Raw genomic sequence first — 16,487 nt, 5'->3', positions numbered from 1 at the left:
GAGATAGGGCATTGTTTTCTCCTCTAACCCCCCAAAGTGTTTCATCTGCTTCTCCATGTAAGTACTTAGGACTTTGTACTCTACCTTAGAGTTATCTGCATATGTCTCAGTGCCCCTACTAGCGAGGTGAGCTCTTTAAAGGAATAGTTTCTTCATTTATTCATCCATTCCTTTATTAACTGCTAGGAACATGCAGTTCAACGCATGGCCCCATCTCTGGGTGTAGTTGGGAGCAGGTGTGAAAGGAATTATGATACATGTTTTAAGTGTTTGGGGAAGGCATGTTACATGATGCTGAGGAATGGGCGCCAGAGCCTGTCTGGGAACTCCATGATACCTTCTCAGAAAATGGGCCCAGTCTTGAAGGAGAAGCCAGGGTCCACTGAGGAGGGCGGTGGGTGGCATTCAGGTGGGGGAACATCATAACAAGAGGTAGAGAGATGTGAGAGAGAACAGGCTATCTTTGGAGCACCACAAATCTTTGCACTTTTTGAAGCACAAATCGAAGGAAGGTGAGAGTGGCAGAAGGTTAAAAGGTGAACTTCTCAAGGCCCTAGTGTATCCTGTTAACTACTTGAGATTTAATTCCATTGTATTAGTTTCCTGTGGTTGCTGTAACAAATTAACACAAATTTAGTGGCTTAAGACAATTCAAATGTATTGTCTTCTAGTTCTGGAATTCAGAAATCTGAAATGGGTCTTATTTAGCTAAAATCAAGGTGCCAGTAGGTCTGTGTTACTTCTGGAAGCTCATGGGGAGAATCCATTTCCATTCCTTTCTCAGCTTCCAGAGTCCACCTGCATTCTTCGATTCATGCCTTCTTCCTCTCTCTTTAGAGCCAACAGTGTGACATCTTCAAATCTCTCTTTCTGACCTCTATTTCCATTGTTACTTCTCTTTTTCTGACTCTGACCCCCCTGCCTGCCTCTCATAAGGACTCATGATTACATTGGCCCCACCTATATAATCCAGAATAACCTCCCCACCTCAAAATCTTTAACTTGAGCACATTTACGGAATCCCTTTTGCCACGTAAGGTAACATATTCACAAGTTCCAGGGCTTGGGAGGGGAACATCTTTCAGGGGCCATTGTTTAGCCTACCACCCCTACATAGCCCAGAGGCTGTAAAACCAAGAATGTACCTGTCCTTCTGGAAGAAGGGTCATGGAGAGGTCCTGAAATTGTGACCTGAGGGTCATTTATTGCTATATTTCAGAAACCCCAAAGAGTCAAGTCTGAAGGACCAGGATCTTCACAAGCTGGGAACTAAGGGGGGCAGGGCTTTCATCATGGGGTACCCTGGCTCCACCTGGCCAGCTTAGGGTGAGACAGGTGGAAAGCCCTGGAAATGCCCTTACACCAAGGCTGAACAGTTCCTCTAACAGCCCTGCAGCAAGGGCTTGGCCTGAGTGTGCTGGGAGAGAGAGAGGGAAAGCTGTACTGCTAAGGAAATAAGGGGGGCTGGTACCATGATGCTGCTAGGGTCAATACTAGGAGAATAGCACTAGGCATCTGCTCCATCCCTTCAGGACCATAGAGCAAGCCTGTGGTGCCAGGATCCAGTAACTCCCGAGTAGGGTGATGAGCTGATGGCACCCTAGGCTTCTGAGAAGGGCACCTGAGGGGGAGGTTCCTGACCTGGCCCAGCACAGATCACAGACTCCTGATATCATGACAGGCTCATGCTGAGTCAGCAGAGGACCCAAGAGGACTTAGGTGAGCTGTGGTATTGAAATTGAGGGAAGGGTTTAGAATCCTATCTGATCTTTATCAAATTGGACTTAGTAAATGTTTGATGAGTGAGCAAAGAAGTCCCAGGCTCCCCATGAGGCCCCCCATAGTCACCAGTATCATTTCTAAGGTGCCAGAGTGCCCAGCGTACATCACTAACTAGACTCTCAGTGAAGAGGATTCCTAAGGGAAAAACAGAAGCCTCCAGCACCATGGCCTCTCCTGGCATCCGAGTCACTGGTGTTTGCCAGGTAGAGACAGTGTCCTGAGGGCTCAGGAGGACAGCCGCTATCTGTGAATGTTCCATGCTCACTTCCATCCCTGTTAAAGTAAACCAGCCCATGCTTCCACAGGTTGTTTCTTAAAACCAGTTTCTCCCGAAAAACTGTCCTTAGGACCCCACAGTAAACAGTCTCTGCCTTCGGCAGCTGTGTTGAGGTCGTGGCTGTGGCACAGTGCCCCGGTTACAGCTGTGGCCCTGCTGCTAACCTGCTGCCTGGGCCTAGATCAGTCATGCTCCTTTTGAGCCTTCCCTCATTTGTCTAGGAAAAAAGAGAGTCATTTTTATTGCCATTTGTTGCCATTTGTGGTTTTCTATCTGAGCCTTGATTATTGATTTGGGTTTAGAAGTCCTCCAGCGGGGAACTGGGTTTGCAGTCGCTGTAAGCGCACCATTACTCAACAAATGAGGATAATTAAGAACAGCTACGTATAACTAGAAACAGTTTCACTTGAAACATACAGAGATGCTTAACCCTGTTATAGCTCATAAACTCCGGCTTTAGAATGTGGCCCTGGGAGTGTACTCCAATCTGGTCGTCTTTGACCAGGTCGGCAATGGGTGGGGCAAGCTGAGAGTGTGCTATTTCATCTACCTGTCGTCTTCCTTTGGCATTTTAAAAACTATATAACCTTGACATTCTCTGTACCTTCTGTCATTACTGTCCATGAGCTTGAGAGTAGAGCACATTCCAAAGAGACGATAGTTTGTGCATTTGCATATCACCGTCATTCCTTGGTGTTTTGGAGAACGGGTGAGAGAATGTGTTTCTGGGTGTGTAATTAAATAAATAACATGTGTTCTTTTATTTAACAGCTGAAGCAGTGGAAGGCATTTGAAGAGGAAAACCAAACAATTAGATGCATGGCCAAATATTTCAGCACTCCCAGCAAAGGCTGCCATACCCAGTATGGTGAGGAACAGAACTGCCACGCCAGAGGAGAGAAAACCTCCATGGAAAGACTCCTCACAGAAGTAAGTGGGACCCCTGCCTGGCAGAGTCTCTATAAAGAACTCCAGTCACATACCAGTGGCCCCAGATGTCGCATTGCTAATGTTCTTGCCTCTCCTCCATCCCCTCCTCCACTTTCCCTGGCAGCAGACAAAACCTCGACATTTCCTCAGTGACCCTCCCATTGCTGACCCTCACCCACTTTATTCGTTCACGGAATAGATGTGTGCCAGGCATTGTGCTAATTGCTGATGAATAAAATACAGTCCCTACCCTCATGGCGTTCTCAGTCCAAGGGAGGAAATAGATCTTGATCAAGAGAATAATGAAGGAAAAAATCAGGGTGGTAAGTCAGAATAGTGGGTAGTAAGGGCAAGGGAACCTGGTTTAGAGTTGTCAGACAAGACTCTCTGAGCTGAGAGCTGAAGGTTCAAGCTTGCCAGAAGAGAGTGCGGGGAAAAGCATTCCAGGCCAGGGGAACATCATTGGAAAGGCCCCGAGTTGTAGTAGATGATAGCTGCTTCTGTATGATACATTCTTTCCTTACATAGAGCAATTTCCTTCATGTACAAGATCTTATGGGGCCCCTACTGTATTTTCAGCTTCTAACTAGAGATCTCAGTCATGCCACCAACCCAGAGAGTCAATAAGCGTCTATAGATGGGGAGGAAGGCTGAATAGGGCCTCCGAATTCATAGTAGCACCAACAGGGGACCAGGTAGCCCCCAGCCCTTCCTTCTTCTGTACTTAAGCCGGAGTTGGCACCTCTCCCAGAACTGGGCACGGAGGTGTGGACTAGCAGAAAGCACATGGAGAGGCTTGAGGCTTCACTGCCTCAGAAAGGAGGCATGGGGCCCAGAAGAATTAGTCAGTACTTTCTCACACTAAATTATATTCCATGTTTTCTTCAGTACAGTACATACCTGAGTAGCTGCTATTTGGGAAATGGTATTTTTCTGTAATTAGATTGACACGTGGGTATCAGGAGTTCCTGTGTGAGAGATGGTGAGATGGGAACCTCAGAAACACAGCCAGCGAGGGGATGAACCTCCCCTGCACCCGTCTGTGCCCCTCTGGTCTCCCACACCATACCCTCAGTCTGGACCCTTTTAAAAAATCCGAGTAATACTTCTCTATTTCTGTACTATTTATGAAGCATTCAGGGCCTTTTGCAAAGCCAGATTTCTCCCCACCTGGCAAGGGAGTAGCATTGCCTTTGATACTCTGTGAAGTCTTCAAAGAAGCATTTTTTTTTTTATTTTTTTTTAAAGCTCCACAGAAGGCCAGAAACTTGGCGAGAACAGCCAGGATGGTTTTCATTCACAATCAGCTAATGTTGGAACAGCCAAGTGGCCTGACTGCTTAGCCTGATGGTAATTTATGACGTGCTGTTTGTACCTCTGCCACACTAACTGCCCTGTTTCCCACGCAGTGACTGTGTCTGCTCTGTCCAAAAAGGATGCCTTGAGCCTGCAGAGGAAGGGCCCTAATGGGGAGCAGATGCACAGGCAGTAAAAAGCTGGCCTCCCCCCAACACCTTACCCCTGGTACATCTTTCCCAGAAAAGGCCTGAGACCAGCAGCCGCCCCAGGGCGCTTCGCAGGCCGAGAGAGGTCCCAGGACCTAAACGCCCAGCCCTGGCGTTGCCTGGCGGACAAACACGGTGTCTCTTCTCGACATGTGCACAAATCCTGACTCCAGCTCCCCTCCCAGGCAGCCCCTCTGCCGCCCTTCCCTTGTCTTCCTCGTACCTTCCCAGGGTCTGGGAAGCCCACTCTCTCACTCTCGCCCCCTTCGCCCCTGTGGCCAGGGCTTCCCCGGGGCCGTTCGAGGTGGCGCCGTCACTGACCTTCCAGGCCGTGTGAAGGCCAACAGGGAGAACCTTCCCAGAACTTGAAGCACCTCCCTTCCACACTCGGAGGCTGAGGAAACCCAGTTATTTTCCTTCTTTGAGCCATAGCAGCAAGAGGGCGATTGCATGTCTCCTTATGGCCTGTACCTTGTGAAACGCACCTGTGGATATTTTGCCTCCCCAGATGCACCAAAATAATAATTAATAAGCTCATTTCGACGCAGCTGCCATGGTAGGTCGGTGGCAGTGGCTCACACCACGCCTCTAATTAGTATGCAGCCGTGGTGAAAACAGAGTCCCACTTTTGTCTCTGAAAGAAGAGAAACTTGCTGTTTAGACTGACATTTCTAAATCCATCGCCAGCCAGTTTCAGACATTCGGCCTGCTGGGGGAAGGGGATTCTTCCCAACTCAGCACGGATCCTCTTTTATACGCTCCAAGGAACTTTCGGGCAAGGGCAAGGCACAAAAAGACAGCACTCGGGGTCGACTTGCCGGGCTGACTGGTTGTCCGCAGTTGGTGGCCTCCTCCTAACTCTGTGAGGCAGTAGAGGCCCCCTGAGGCCACCCGAACCCCCCTTCCTGAGGAGGGGTTGCCGAGGGGGAAGAGGGCAGGGGCCCCTCCTGTGCAACCGGCACAGTCACCACTATGAGATGCTCGAGAGCTGCCTGGCGCCACCCGGGTGTCGTGAGGAGCCTGAGTGCCTGTCTCCCAGTTACTCACCCTCTGCTCCCCGAGCCCTCGAGTCACCTACACTCCCCGGCAGCGCCCAGCCCTTGCCACTCTGCGGGCGAGGAAGGAGAGGACGCAGGTCCCTTCCGCTTATTCAGCAGTTGCTCACTGGCCTGGGGCTCTCCTGATGACAAAAGAAGTAGATTAAACCAGGACGAAACTGGGAGTCCCAGTATCAGAGAAATCACCTTCCTGTTTATAAATAGGGAGCAGCAGGTCTGCCGTGGGGTTGCTGCCAGGGACGGTTGCTGGACTGGTTTACTTAAAGTACTGCTTTCTGAAAGCATCACTCCTGGGCAACTCTCCCATCTCAACTTGAGAAGGCACCACAGGTTTGGTCCATAGGTATCAAGTGTCCTAAAGAAGGGAATCAGCCTTTTATTTCTAGAGGGTAATAAATGGATGTCCAGATGCCCATCCTTGGCTTCTAAAGAGGGTGGCAATAAAGAGTCAGCACTTTGGTGTTCGGGCAAGCAGCTCCTGGAACACAATGCTTGTGTTGTAACCTTCCCCAAACCCTTGACCCTGGCTGTCTACCCCAAGACCATCAGTTCCCCATGATGATCTCTTCCCTGCTCCACTGCTTTTTATCATCAGAAATTTCAGAAGGTGGACATAAGGTCTGAGTTAGAGAGTCAGCTGCTGTTACTGCCAGAGGATGCTCGGGGCACACCCACAGCCGGTTCTCTTCCCCCTACTCCATGCCCACAATCTATCTCAGTTAGTACAGGCACACCCCTGCAGCTCGCACCTGCCAGGCTTCTGGGCACAGCCTGTTTATCAACTAAAAGCTATGCAACAGGTGGGCAGCTCAGTAGCAGAACTGCCCCAGCCTCATTCATCTTCTGGGCTCCATTCTAGATCTACTGAATCAAACTATCAGAGACTTAGGCCCAACAATCCTATTTGAAAAAAAAGAGAGAGCCCGTCCGGGCATGGCTCGGCGGTTGTGTGTCGACCTAGGATCCAGGCAATCAGGGTTTGATTCCCAGTCAGGGCACATGCCCGGGTTGCAGGCTCTATCAATGACCCTCTCATCATTGATGTTTTTATCTCTCTCTCTCTCCCTCTCCTTTCCTCTCTCTGAAATCAATAAAGATATATTTTTTTAAAAAAAAGAAAGGAGGAAAAAATTCTCCAATAATTCTGATGCCTGCACTTCTTTAGGAGAACACCAATAACTGATAGTGCCACATGGCAGCTTTCACCTTCCACCCTGAGGTTCAGCCAAGGGAGGAGATAACATCTCATTGGCCCCTGCTGGCTCTAGTCTTACCTCTTTGGCCCAGGAATCTCCACCCTTCTCTCTGCTTTTCCATTTTCTAGTCTGTTTAGCAAAAGGAAAAATACTTGTTTCCCCATTCAGTAATCCCCTTGAGATGTGCCTCAAATTCGTCTGTGTCTTGCAAAGGTGTCATAAACCCAGAGCTGGGCCTTATTCAGACTTGTGTCCTGCAGAACGACCTGGCAGTCTCGGTTCTGAGAAGTGTGTGCAGCAGCCAGCAGCCGGCAGCCAGCAGCCCGCAAGCTGTGTCTACTCCAACCTCCCATCTCACAGACAGTGCCACAGAGTGGGGGCCGAAGGGGGAGATTAAGATCACACAACGATAAATCGTAGTTAACCTTTATTGAGCACCATGTGTCAGTCATTGTACTAAGCACCGTGTGTGCATCTGATTTTTTCACTTTGTGGAGGTATCTCCCCAGAGCCTAAGATCACTAGCTAATACACAGAGCAACTGGGATTTAAACCAAGTCTTCTGGAGCCACATTTTCTCCACCATGGGAGACAGTGCGAAAACCCTCAGAGGCATCTTTCATTGATGGTTTTGTTTTTGTCTTACAGAAAAATGCTGTGATTGAAAGCTTGCAGGAACAAGTCAACAACGCCAAAGAGAAGCTAGTGAGGCTTATGTCAGCTGAGTGTACCTATGACCCCCCAGAGTGGGCTGGCCTCCCTGCCTCTTCCCACAGCAAGGACTGCCAGGCTGCAGCCCCTGTGCACGGCCTAGCAACTCCAAGGCATTCCAAATGCCTCTCTAACCCTCCGAATGACACCAGTGCGGCTGCCCAGGACTCCCAGAGCACCTCAGTGCTCTCCTCAAGTGCACAGAGCCTCGAGGGGCCTGGGAAGGACACTGGCTCTTCCCCGGGGCAGAAGGAGGTGTCTGACTTGAAAGACTCTTCTGATCATTTAAACTTGGGCTGCAGCCAGAAGCAACAGGCTGAGCAAAGCCAGGGGACAGAAAGAAAAGATCAGGTACCTACGGCCCTCCACTGGAGTCTCATACCAGGTGAAGAAGGCTCTGTTCCCCAGAGACAGGGGCAGCTGGAGAACTCAGGGGAGCCCCAAAAGCAGCTGTCAAGGGTCAATTCAGTGATCAGAGAGAAGCTTCAAGAAGTCCTACAAGATCTGGGCCTGGGCACTGAGGCTCCTGTCACCTCTTCCCTGTCTTGTCCCCAGCAGCCCTGGAAGAGCAGTGCTGCCCACAGCCCCCAGAAGATGCCTCTCTCCAAGGAGCTGGGCTTCAGCCCATACATGGTGAGGAGAAGGCGGGCAGTGCAGCGGGCTCGCTCACACTTTCCAGGCTCTGTACCCTCCTATGTGGGGCATCGGGCAAATAGGATTATATCTGGTGCAAAAAGTGGGTTAAATGTGCAGAACAGGGACAGCCTCTGCTTGGACCCTCAAACTGCTGATTCCAATGAACCCTCTTCCAAGAAGCCTTCAGGACTCCCAGATCCTCAAGGCAAGCCAGGCACCCTGGAGGACAGCAAACAACGCCAGGCAGAGCCCCAGGGGGCTGGAAGGAGCCCTGCAGCCTTCCCTCACCAGCCTGCTGACTCTGGCCGGGCACAGTGTCCCGCTGGCCACCGCCTATCCAGAGCCTCACCAGATCTGCCTGAGCAGAGACAGCTGCAGTCCTCGGGGTCCCCAGGCTGTCCCTCCCTTTCTTCTCCATGCAACTACCTTGATACTGAGTCCAGCAGCTCAGACGAGTTTTTCTGCCACTGCCACCGGCCCTACTGTGAAATCTGCTTCCAGAGTTCCTCTGATTCCAGTGACAGTGGCTCATCAGACACTGACCCTGAGCATGCTGGGGGGCTGGCTTCCTGGGAAAAGCTGTGGGCCCGCTCAAAGCCTATCGTGAACTTCAAAGATGACCTGAAACCCACACTGGTGTAAAACTAAGCAGGGCAGGTCTGGATAGAGAAGTTGGTCCAGGACAAGCTGTACCAAGGCCCACAGGAGGAAGGGCAGTTCTGGCCTTTGGGGAACACACCCTCACCCTGCGTTTGACCAGTCCTTACCATGATTCACTTATGCTCAGCTGAGTCCTATGTTACCTTGAGCACTTCTTGGGTATTGCCTGTCTTGTTACTACCTCACAGCATCCTGGTACAAGACTCCAATTGAGTATCATAAAAGATACTCTTTGGATAAAAGGTGCTAAATGAGCACAGAAGCTTTCCTGTCCCGGTCAGCCTTTTACAAAGCTGTTAATATATACCAGATGGATGGGTGGTGGACAGATGGAGAGGTGGGAGGAAAATATCTGCAGAACCAGAGTTGTGGACTATGACCCATCAAACTGGCCTTTTGGTGGCAGACCTGCTACAAAAATGAGTTTCCTACATGCTTCGTGTCCCACGCTTGTCAGGGAGCTCAATCTTGTTTCTGCAAAAGGTTATAAACAGCACCACTCCTGAGTTCCAGCTTCTGGCCAGACTCAGCCCATGGCCACCTCTACGGCACTGTTTGTTCATGTCTTTCTACCATTATGGCACCTCACTGTCATCCCTGAGACAGTCCGTTCTCTATGCGGCCACAGCCTACCCAGACCTCTCTGCCAAGCTCGGATGGCACCTGATGCCCAGACTTTCTTCTGGTGCCGTGGTCCTTCCCTTTGACTCTGCCCATGGTGTCGGTTTGGACTAGGGGGAAGACCACACTGGCAATCTCTTTTGGGGTAGAGGAGGCCTTGTTGGTCAGGAAGTGCTTTGGGTGCCATTGGGGTTACATGACCACCAATGGATACATAAACCTGGAAATACAAACTGGGGAAATAGAAAGGAAGAAATGGGGAAAAAGGCAGGGAAGGAAACAGGTTTTGAAAATATACCTTGAGTCTGGCACAGTACTTGACAATATCAAATTTCAGTAATTCCTTATGATAACCCTGGGAAGTAGACACTCTCGTTCTCATTTTTACAGATAGGGGATATGAGGCTTGGAGAACCGAGGCCACTTTCACAACTTCACACTGCTGGAGAGTGGCTGATGTAGGACTTGCTCACAGCTCATGGGACTCCAAGTTAGTAGATTCTCCTGGGGATATATCTCTTGACTCATACTTCTGGGAGTGGCAAACAGCCAGGCAGTAAAGTAAGGGTAGTGTAGGAAAGTTGAGATGTTCTCACCCTGGAGTCCAGGACACCCGCCCCAAGATAACAAAACTGGATTCCTCACCTTGGGAAGTAGCCCACACTGCCTCGGGGGCCCGCCTGCAGCTCCCAAGGGAGGCAGGGGGTTGGTGAAGGATGAGTGCCAGGAGGTCGTCTCCTGCCAGAGCCACAGGGAGAGCACAGATGGGTCCACTTTGCTTGTCACTGAGCTGGTTGTTTAGAGGCCGTCCTCTGCCCATCCATGTGTGTGTACATGTTCATGCGCAGGAATCTGAACCTCATTAGATCTGCCTGGGGGCGGGGGGGGGGGGGGCCTTGGCTCTAAATATCTCACAGAAGATTTATCATGGACTCACAGGGGCTGCTGACACTCATGAATCTCCAGAAACTGCATTGGGAGGCCCTTCTAGTAGCACAGCTTCTTCTGTCATCTACTTTTACATACAAATGTCATAATTTATTCTGTGTGTGGGTTTGTAGTGTCTGCTTACGCTGTTTGTTTGCTTTCCAAGTGATACCTTAATAAAAGAGATATTACTCTCAAGGCAAGTCTCTTCAGAAATTGTGGTCTCAGGCTGGGGAGTAGAAGCACAGAGTGCACACGCAGCCACCAGAGTTGCCCTTGGTTACCCTGGGTTTCAAGTGCATCTTCTGCCGAACTTCACTTATAACAGAAACACCTGCCCCAGTGGACAGAGGAAACTCTGGAGACCCTGGACTCTTCCCACCCACAGTTCCCTGTGGTTGGGCCTCACCTCCTTCCCTCCCAGTGTGGTGTCACCACTAGCAGCCTACTGCTCATGACTGTGGACTGTGCAGGCTCTAACCCTGGCCATCCTTCTACCTTTCGCACTCTCTCTGCTCCTATATCCTCAGTCTCGCCATCCTAGCCTTTCTGCATCTCCATTCCTCTTCTATCTAGAATTCTTCCTCTTTTTGTGCACCTCGTGAATTACTCATCCTTCAGGGCTCAGGTGGAGCACATATTCTCTCTTCAGCCTTTCTTGAATACCCACAAATAAAATTGACTGACCCCACGGTTAAATAAGAAAGGATGTTTGGGGACCCCTGTTTCAAACTCAGTTATGTAGAGGCTTCTATTATCCGTTTTACCTGGAGTGACTTTGTAACCCTCGATAGACTTAGTTAGAAAAATGGAGAATATATCCCCAATTTTCTCTAACTTTGGTTCAAAAACTATGTTCCAAACACCACAACTGCCTGCCCCAAATACTGTTTCCAGTCCATTATTTACTCCTGCACCACCCCACCCCTACTCCTCACCAGCTCTTTCCCTAGATTTTTTACCCAAGACCAGCTAAGTCAGTGATGAAATTCTCAAAGGGAGGGGTGTGCAGTGGCTTTTGACATGCTCTTGATTGTTATGCTCTTGAAGAAAGGGCAGTAACTTGTACAAAGGAGCCATGGAGAAGTAAACATCACCCCTGCTTCTGTCATCTGGGCTGCACATGTCTGGTTGGCCCTAAGGCCTTGCATGGAGCCAGGCGTGATTCTGACCCAAGCATATGTTGCCTTGCTGATTGAAATCTTGGGGTTGGAAGTGTCCATCCTTGATAGGGCAAGTGGGTCCCTATCTCCTGGCCTGTGTCCAAACTGTCTTTCCCTGAGGGATCAACTTGGCCTTCCTGGAGTTCATAGAGGAGGGGGGAAAAGTATCCAGATGTGGGAGGCATGCTTTTAAAGAACCATACTACTTCTACTATGGTAAATGAAGAGTCAATGCAAGTGCCACAAAATCTCTTCTGTGTCTGTGTTTATTTTATTTAAATAAAATAAACAGGTTTTAAGGTCCTGAAAGCATGAAGTGTGTCTTCTGCATTTTTGTATCCTCTAAAGTAGACATCAGAGAACGTTGCACATAGGATAAACCTAATAAATGCTTGATGGATGGATTTCTGAGCAGATAAATGGATGAAACAAAGGGAGACAAAAAACCTGTTCTGGAGCTAGCAAAGCAGCAGAAAGGGAGGCAGAGCCATTCAGTTTCACTGCCTGCCAATGAGTTAAGAGCAAGAAAAAACATCACCCAGAAGTAACTGAACCCTGAAAATGATGGTATTTGAAGTCTCTTAGGGAGAGGAGGGGCAGGATGATGGAGTTAATGGGAGAGAAACAAAGTTACTGTGATACAGGTTTTTTCTTAAGATGCTTTCCTCACAGGCTTGTAACTAACAAGCAGTATTAGCAGGTAGACAGTCTATTCACTTTTATCACTGTCACCTTCCTGAGTCCCCTTTCTTAAAGCCCTAATCAACGCAGTTCCTGTTCCCTCTGGCTGCTGCACTTTTCCCAGTAACATCATCTGGGCTTTGTTATGAGAGGTCTAATGCAGAGATGACATTTATGGGGCTCGAGGCAGAAGAGAAGCTACTGTTGTCCTCAGACTTTGCTCTTCCTCACCTCTGGTACCTACTCTGATCTCTCTCCCCAAATGTTCCTGATCTTAGTACCCCCAGCCAAACTGCATTTGAATAAGGGAATACCTTGGGATGTTCAGTTCCCTACTGAGGTCACAAGAGACAGGAAATGCCCATGTCATGGGGATGTATAACCTGATTGAGCTTGACAAGATCTGTGTCAATGTCTCCCAGCTCTTTTCATTCTTTGACTTGCCTTTGGATGTTTAATACACTACAAGGACACATAGGTTCAGAGAATAAGTGCTTGGGAGAGGCCCTGGAAAGGTCTTTGGGTAACTAAGAGAAAAGCAAAAGGACAGGTAAAAAGAAGGGAAGGGAGACAAGAAGTCCAAAGAATGGAGAGAGGTGAGGGAAATGTGGCGAAGGAAGAGGCAAAGAGACATCCTGCTTAGCTCTGTCAGTGGACAGATGGTGGCAATTACCTCTTTTGTAAATGAATGTGCTGGCTCTGGTTTTGACTTGAGAGAAAGTAAGGCTCTTTCTTCAATATGCATGTGACTGTAGGTTAATTTCTCAACTTTCCACACTCAGTTGTGAGCTGCTTGAGCCTACAACTTGTTATAATTACCTTAGTGTCCCCAGCACTGTGCCAGGCCCATGGTTGACGTTCAGCAGATGTTTGTTAAAAGAAATAAACCAAGAAAAGAAGAGTGGCCTACCTAGAATTGTCTCAAGAGGGGCCTTAGCGAGGCAACTCATAATAATGGAAGTCACCTGGGAAGCAGGGCTTAGGTACCTCATCACGGCCAGCAGTGTTGTGGATACACACCTATGTTTAAATCCTTTGTGATAATACCTAAGCCCTTCATCAAAAGAAGGCATTTTAGATGTGCTCTCTTCTCCACTCATTTTTGTACAATAATTTTCTACCCCCACTGAAATGCCTGGGCTTAAAATCACCTTCTTCAGGTTGCATAACCTCTTTACAGCTGGCTTAGTTTCCCCAGCTGTAAACTGGGACAACACCACCTACCTCATAAGGATGCTATGAGGGTTAAGTGAATTAATACTTGTACAGTGGTATGAACTATGCCTGACACATAGTAAACATGATGTAATTGTTTATCTTAGGAAGTTGTCTGAGAAACACAGATTTATATTTAAAATCCTCTTTATGTTTTCTTACCTTATACCAAAATCCCCCTTCTTTGTCTTCAACTTATTCCCGAGGGAAGGGCCTTCTAAATAGATCTGGGAAAATGAGGATTGGTTCAACCCACTTCTTGGGCAACAGAATTTTCTCCCTGAACCCCTTCTAAGGTCTGGTTTGCTTACTGTAGGGGACACACCCACCTGCAAGACTCAAATATTAGGGCTGGCCTAGAAGGAAAGGCGCAGTTGAAAAGTCAGGAAATCTGATATTTTTAGAGTGGAGCCAAGATAATTAATTTCCTTTATAGAACCATTATATGCTTTGCAATAGAAAAAATACATGAGATAACTACTAGGTGCCACTTAATACTTATCTCATTTAATACTTATAACCACTCCACAAAGTGGTGGTTATTTCAGTTTTACAGATGAGGAAACTGTAACAGAGAGAGGTTAGGTAACTTGCCTGTGATCACATAACTAGTTAGAGACAGATCCAGAGTTTGAACTGAAATCTGACTTGATTCCAAAGCCCTTTTTGGACTCCCCAATGCTGGTTCCAGATCATGTGCTACAGGCGTGCTACCAGGAGACAGAAAGAATTTCAACCCAGCAGGGCAGGGGCCCAGGCTGAGGTTTTCTTAGGACACCAGGGTTTCCTTAGGAAAAGCAAGCTGGTCTGGTTCTGTAAGCCTATTGCAAAACCCTCTACTGCTGAGTCATTGACCAGCTTCCTAGAAGCTGGAAGGGAGCTTTCTAACGCTACCTGATTACTCCCACCCCCTTCAGGAAGTTCAATGCCAAATACATGTGATACCGAAAACAAGCAAGTACCTTTTAAAAAGAATACGGTCAGTCCCCCAAGTTAAAAGTTTTTCTCAAGTATTGTGCCCTTTAAATGGCACAAAAACATGATGCTGGGCAAGGGTCGCAGACGATCCCATCAGGACTAAAAACAGACCACAGATCTTCTGCTGAGATCAGGGGAAGATCATAGAATCTCTTCAACTCAAGTCTCTACTTTGCTGAAAGCCCTTCATTGCTCCCACTTTCTGCAGGATGAAATCTCACCTTGGTTTGGGGTTCAAGGCCCTCCATTTGGAACTCTGCCCTCTCCATTCTCAACTTACCTAAAACTCTTCACCTTATTCCTGCCAGATGGGTTTACTGTCTGTTACCAGAGCATACCTGGTCCACCTCAGGCTTGGGGAGGAACAAACTTTCCTCTGCCTTCAAGGTTCTTCTGGCTGGTCTAATAATCAAATAGACATGAGACAGATGAGCCAGAGAAAAATAACCAAATTTAATACATGCATATGTGTGGGAACCCCACATACATGAGAGAGTCAGAGAGCCCACCTACAGGAGAGCTAGAGACAGTAGAGGCATCTTGAGCTAGGGAATGAGGCAATGCACCTTGGAGCCTTCAAAGGGTCATTGCAGGATGATACAAAAAGAATAAACATTTTGTAAATGGAAGTTTACCCTGCCCTATGGACAGGTCAAAAGAAGTTACCTCTGATAATAGTGTTTTATGGGCAAGGCCACTAATTCAAGTTCCTCTCGGTAGTGAAAGGGAGGGGCAGAAATTCCCCTTGAGCCTGCAGCTAAAGTTGCCTTTAGTTCAAAGTAATCTGCATACCACTGAGGCACATCTTGGGGTGGCCTGTTCTGAAGCCCCACAGGCTCTACACTTTTGCTCACGCCAGCCCCTCTCTCCCTCAGTTAACCACCCTGCCTGGAGTGACCTCTTTCCTCTTACCATTTCCAACTGGCTTCAGGATTTATTAGCCAATAAATCATACACTCCTGAAATGGGCCCCTGATAACAATTTTATTGTTGTTTTGGTTGTTCCATAAATCCTTTGTTGTTAACTTTTCACATGTTTTTGTTGTTGCTGTTGTTTGGTTTTGCTCCTCCAACTAGATTACCAGAGACTGGAGGGCAAAAGCCAGGATTCTCACTGCATTTTTCCTTTGTCATTGCATTTTCACAATATCTGACACTGCTTGATGCCTCGTAGATCTTACCTTGCTGACAGGTCACGAGCACACACGTGTTTCCGTGTCCAAATGTCGTTGACTTGTCGCGGGATAACTCGTGTCTGCACTTCACTGCTCAGCACTTATTTCGGCTGTCCCTAGTTTTTCTCTTCCTTATGTGTGCCAAATAACGATTCACCATTCAGATTATCAGGAAAATAAAAAGATCGTGTTTTACAAAAAATAGTAACCAGCGGGGGGAAAAAATCCCACTAGGGTGTGTAAGGTATGTTCTTCTAAGGAAAAGCGTAGTGAAACACAATACCTATGTAAAACTTGTTTTGTACCATTGCATGTAGACACATGTTATGTAATATATCACACTCAAGAAAATATTTTAAATAATAAAATACAAAAAGAATAAAGAAAATATTTTAAAATATTACAATAAATGCGACATATTTAATTTTGACATATGGTAATATAAATATGATATGACAAAAATAAAGTACATTTAAATGTATTCAGATGCTTTCATTTAATATTCAAGTGCAGAAAAGTAGCCAGCCACACGGGCAAGTTCTGGCTCGAAATAGCAGGTCAGCAAGGTGTTTAATCAACATTGCTAGGTTTATTTTGAAGACTGGCCAACTCTCTACCTTTCTGTTTGTACCAAGAGTATCTTGAATAAATAAAAAGGAATTTGGCAGTATTTTTCTTTCAGGCTATACTTGAAGTTTAGCATTTCAAAGGATCTCAGCTGTCTCATTAGTTGAGAGTCCACTATATGCCAAACATTAAGACAGGGCCCTGCAGATAATGCTGGAAGAAATTAAGCAAACAGGACACAAATAGTAAGTCCCTGAAACTCTGGACCTAATTCCCCCAACATCCTCAGAACAAACAAACAAAAACCAGCAATGACAAAACCTGCTTCTCCGGATGGTTCCTGTCTATGAACCCCTACAGGAAGCTGAAAGGTCCTGAAAAGAGAAAAACCAAGTTAGTTCTGCT

The 16,487-nt window shown here is 47.6% G+C and overlaps 1 protein-coding gene across 1 annotated transcript in view; it reads left to right on the top strand.

The window, feature by feature from the left end:
- GPR156 (G protein-coupled receptor 156) overlaps positions 1 to 8,768 on the top strand; it is a 45,327-nt gene extending 36,559 nt beyond the window's left edge. Inside the window, exons 8-9 of the mRNA XM_016200150.2 lie at positions 2,831 to 2,989; positions 7,397 to 8,768. Of these exons, the coding sequence (XP_016055636.2) occupies positions 2,831 to 2,989; positions 7,397 to 8,737 (1,500 nt within the window). The 3' untranslated portion in view covers positions 8,738 to 8,768. The remainder of the gene's footprint in view (positions 1 to 2,830; positions 2,990 to 7,396) is intronic.
- The last annotated feature ends 7,719 nt before the right edge of the window (positions 8,769 to 16,487 follow it).

Source organism: Miniopterus natalensis, chromosome 6 (assembly GCF_054644295.1).
Source record: "Miniopterus natalensis isolate mMinNat1 chromosome 6, mMinNat1.hap1, whole genome shotgun sequence".
NCBI classification, from domain to species: domain Eukaryota; kingdom Metazoa; phylum Chordata; class Mammalia; order Chiroptera; family Miniopteridae; genus Miniopterus; species Miniopterus natalensis.
The sequence above is the reverse complement of the archived record's forward strand: the minus strand, read 5'-3'. Positions and strand labels throughout refer to the sequence as shown.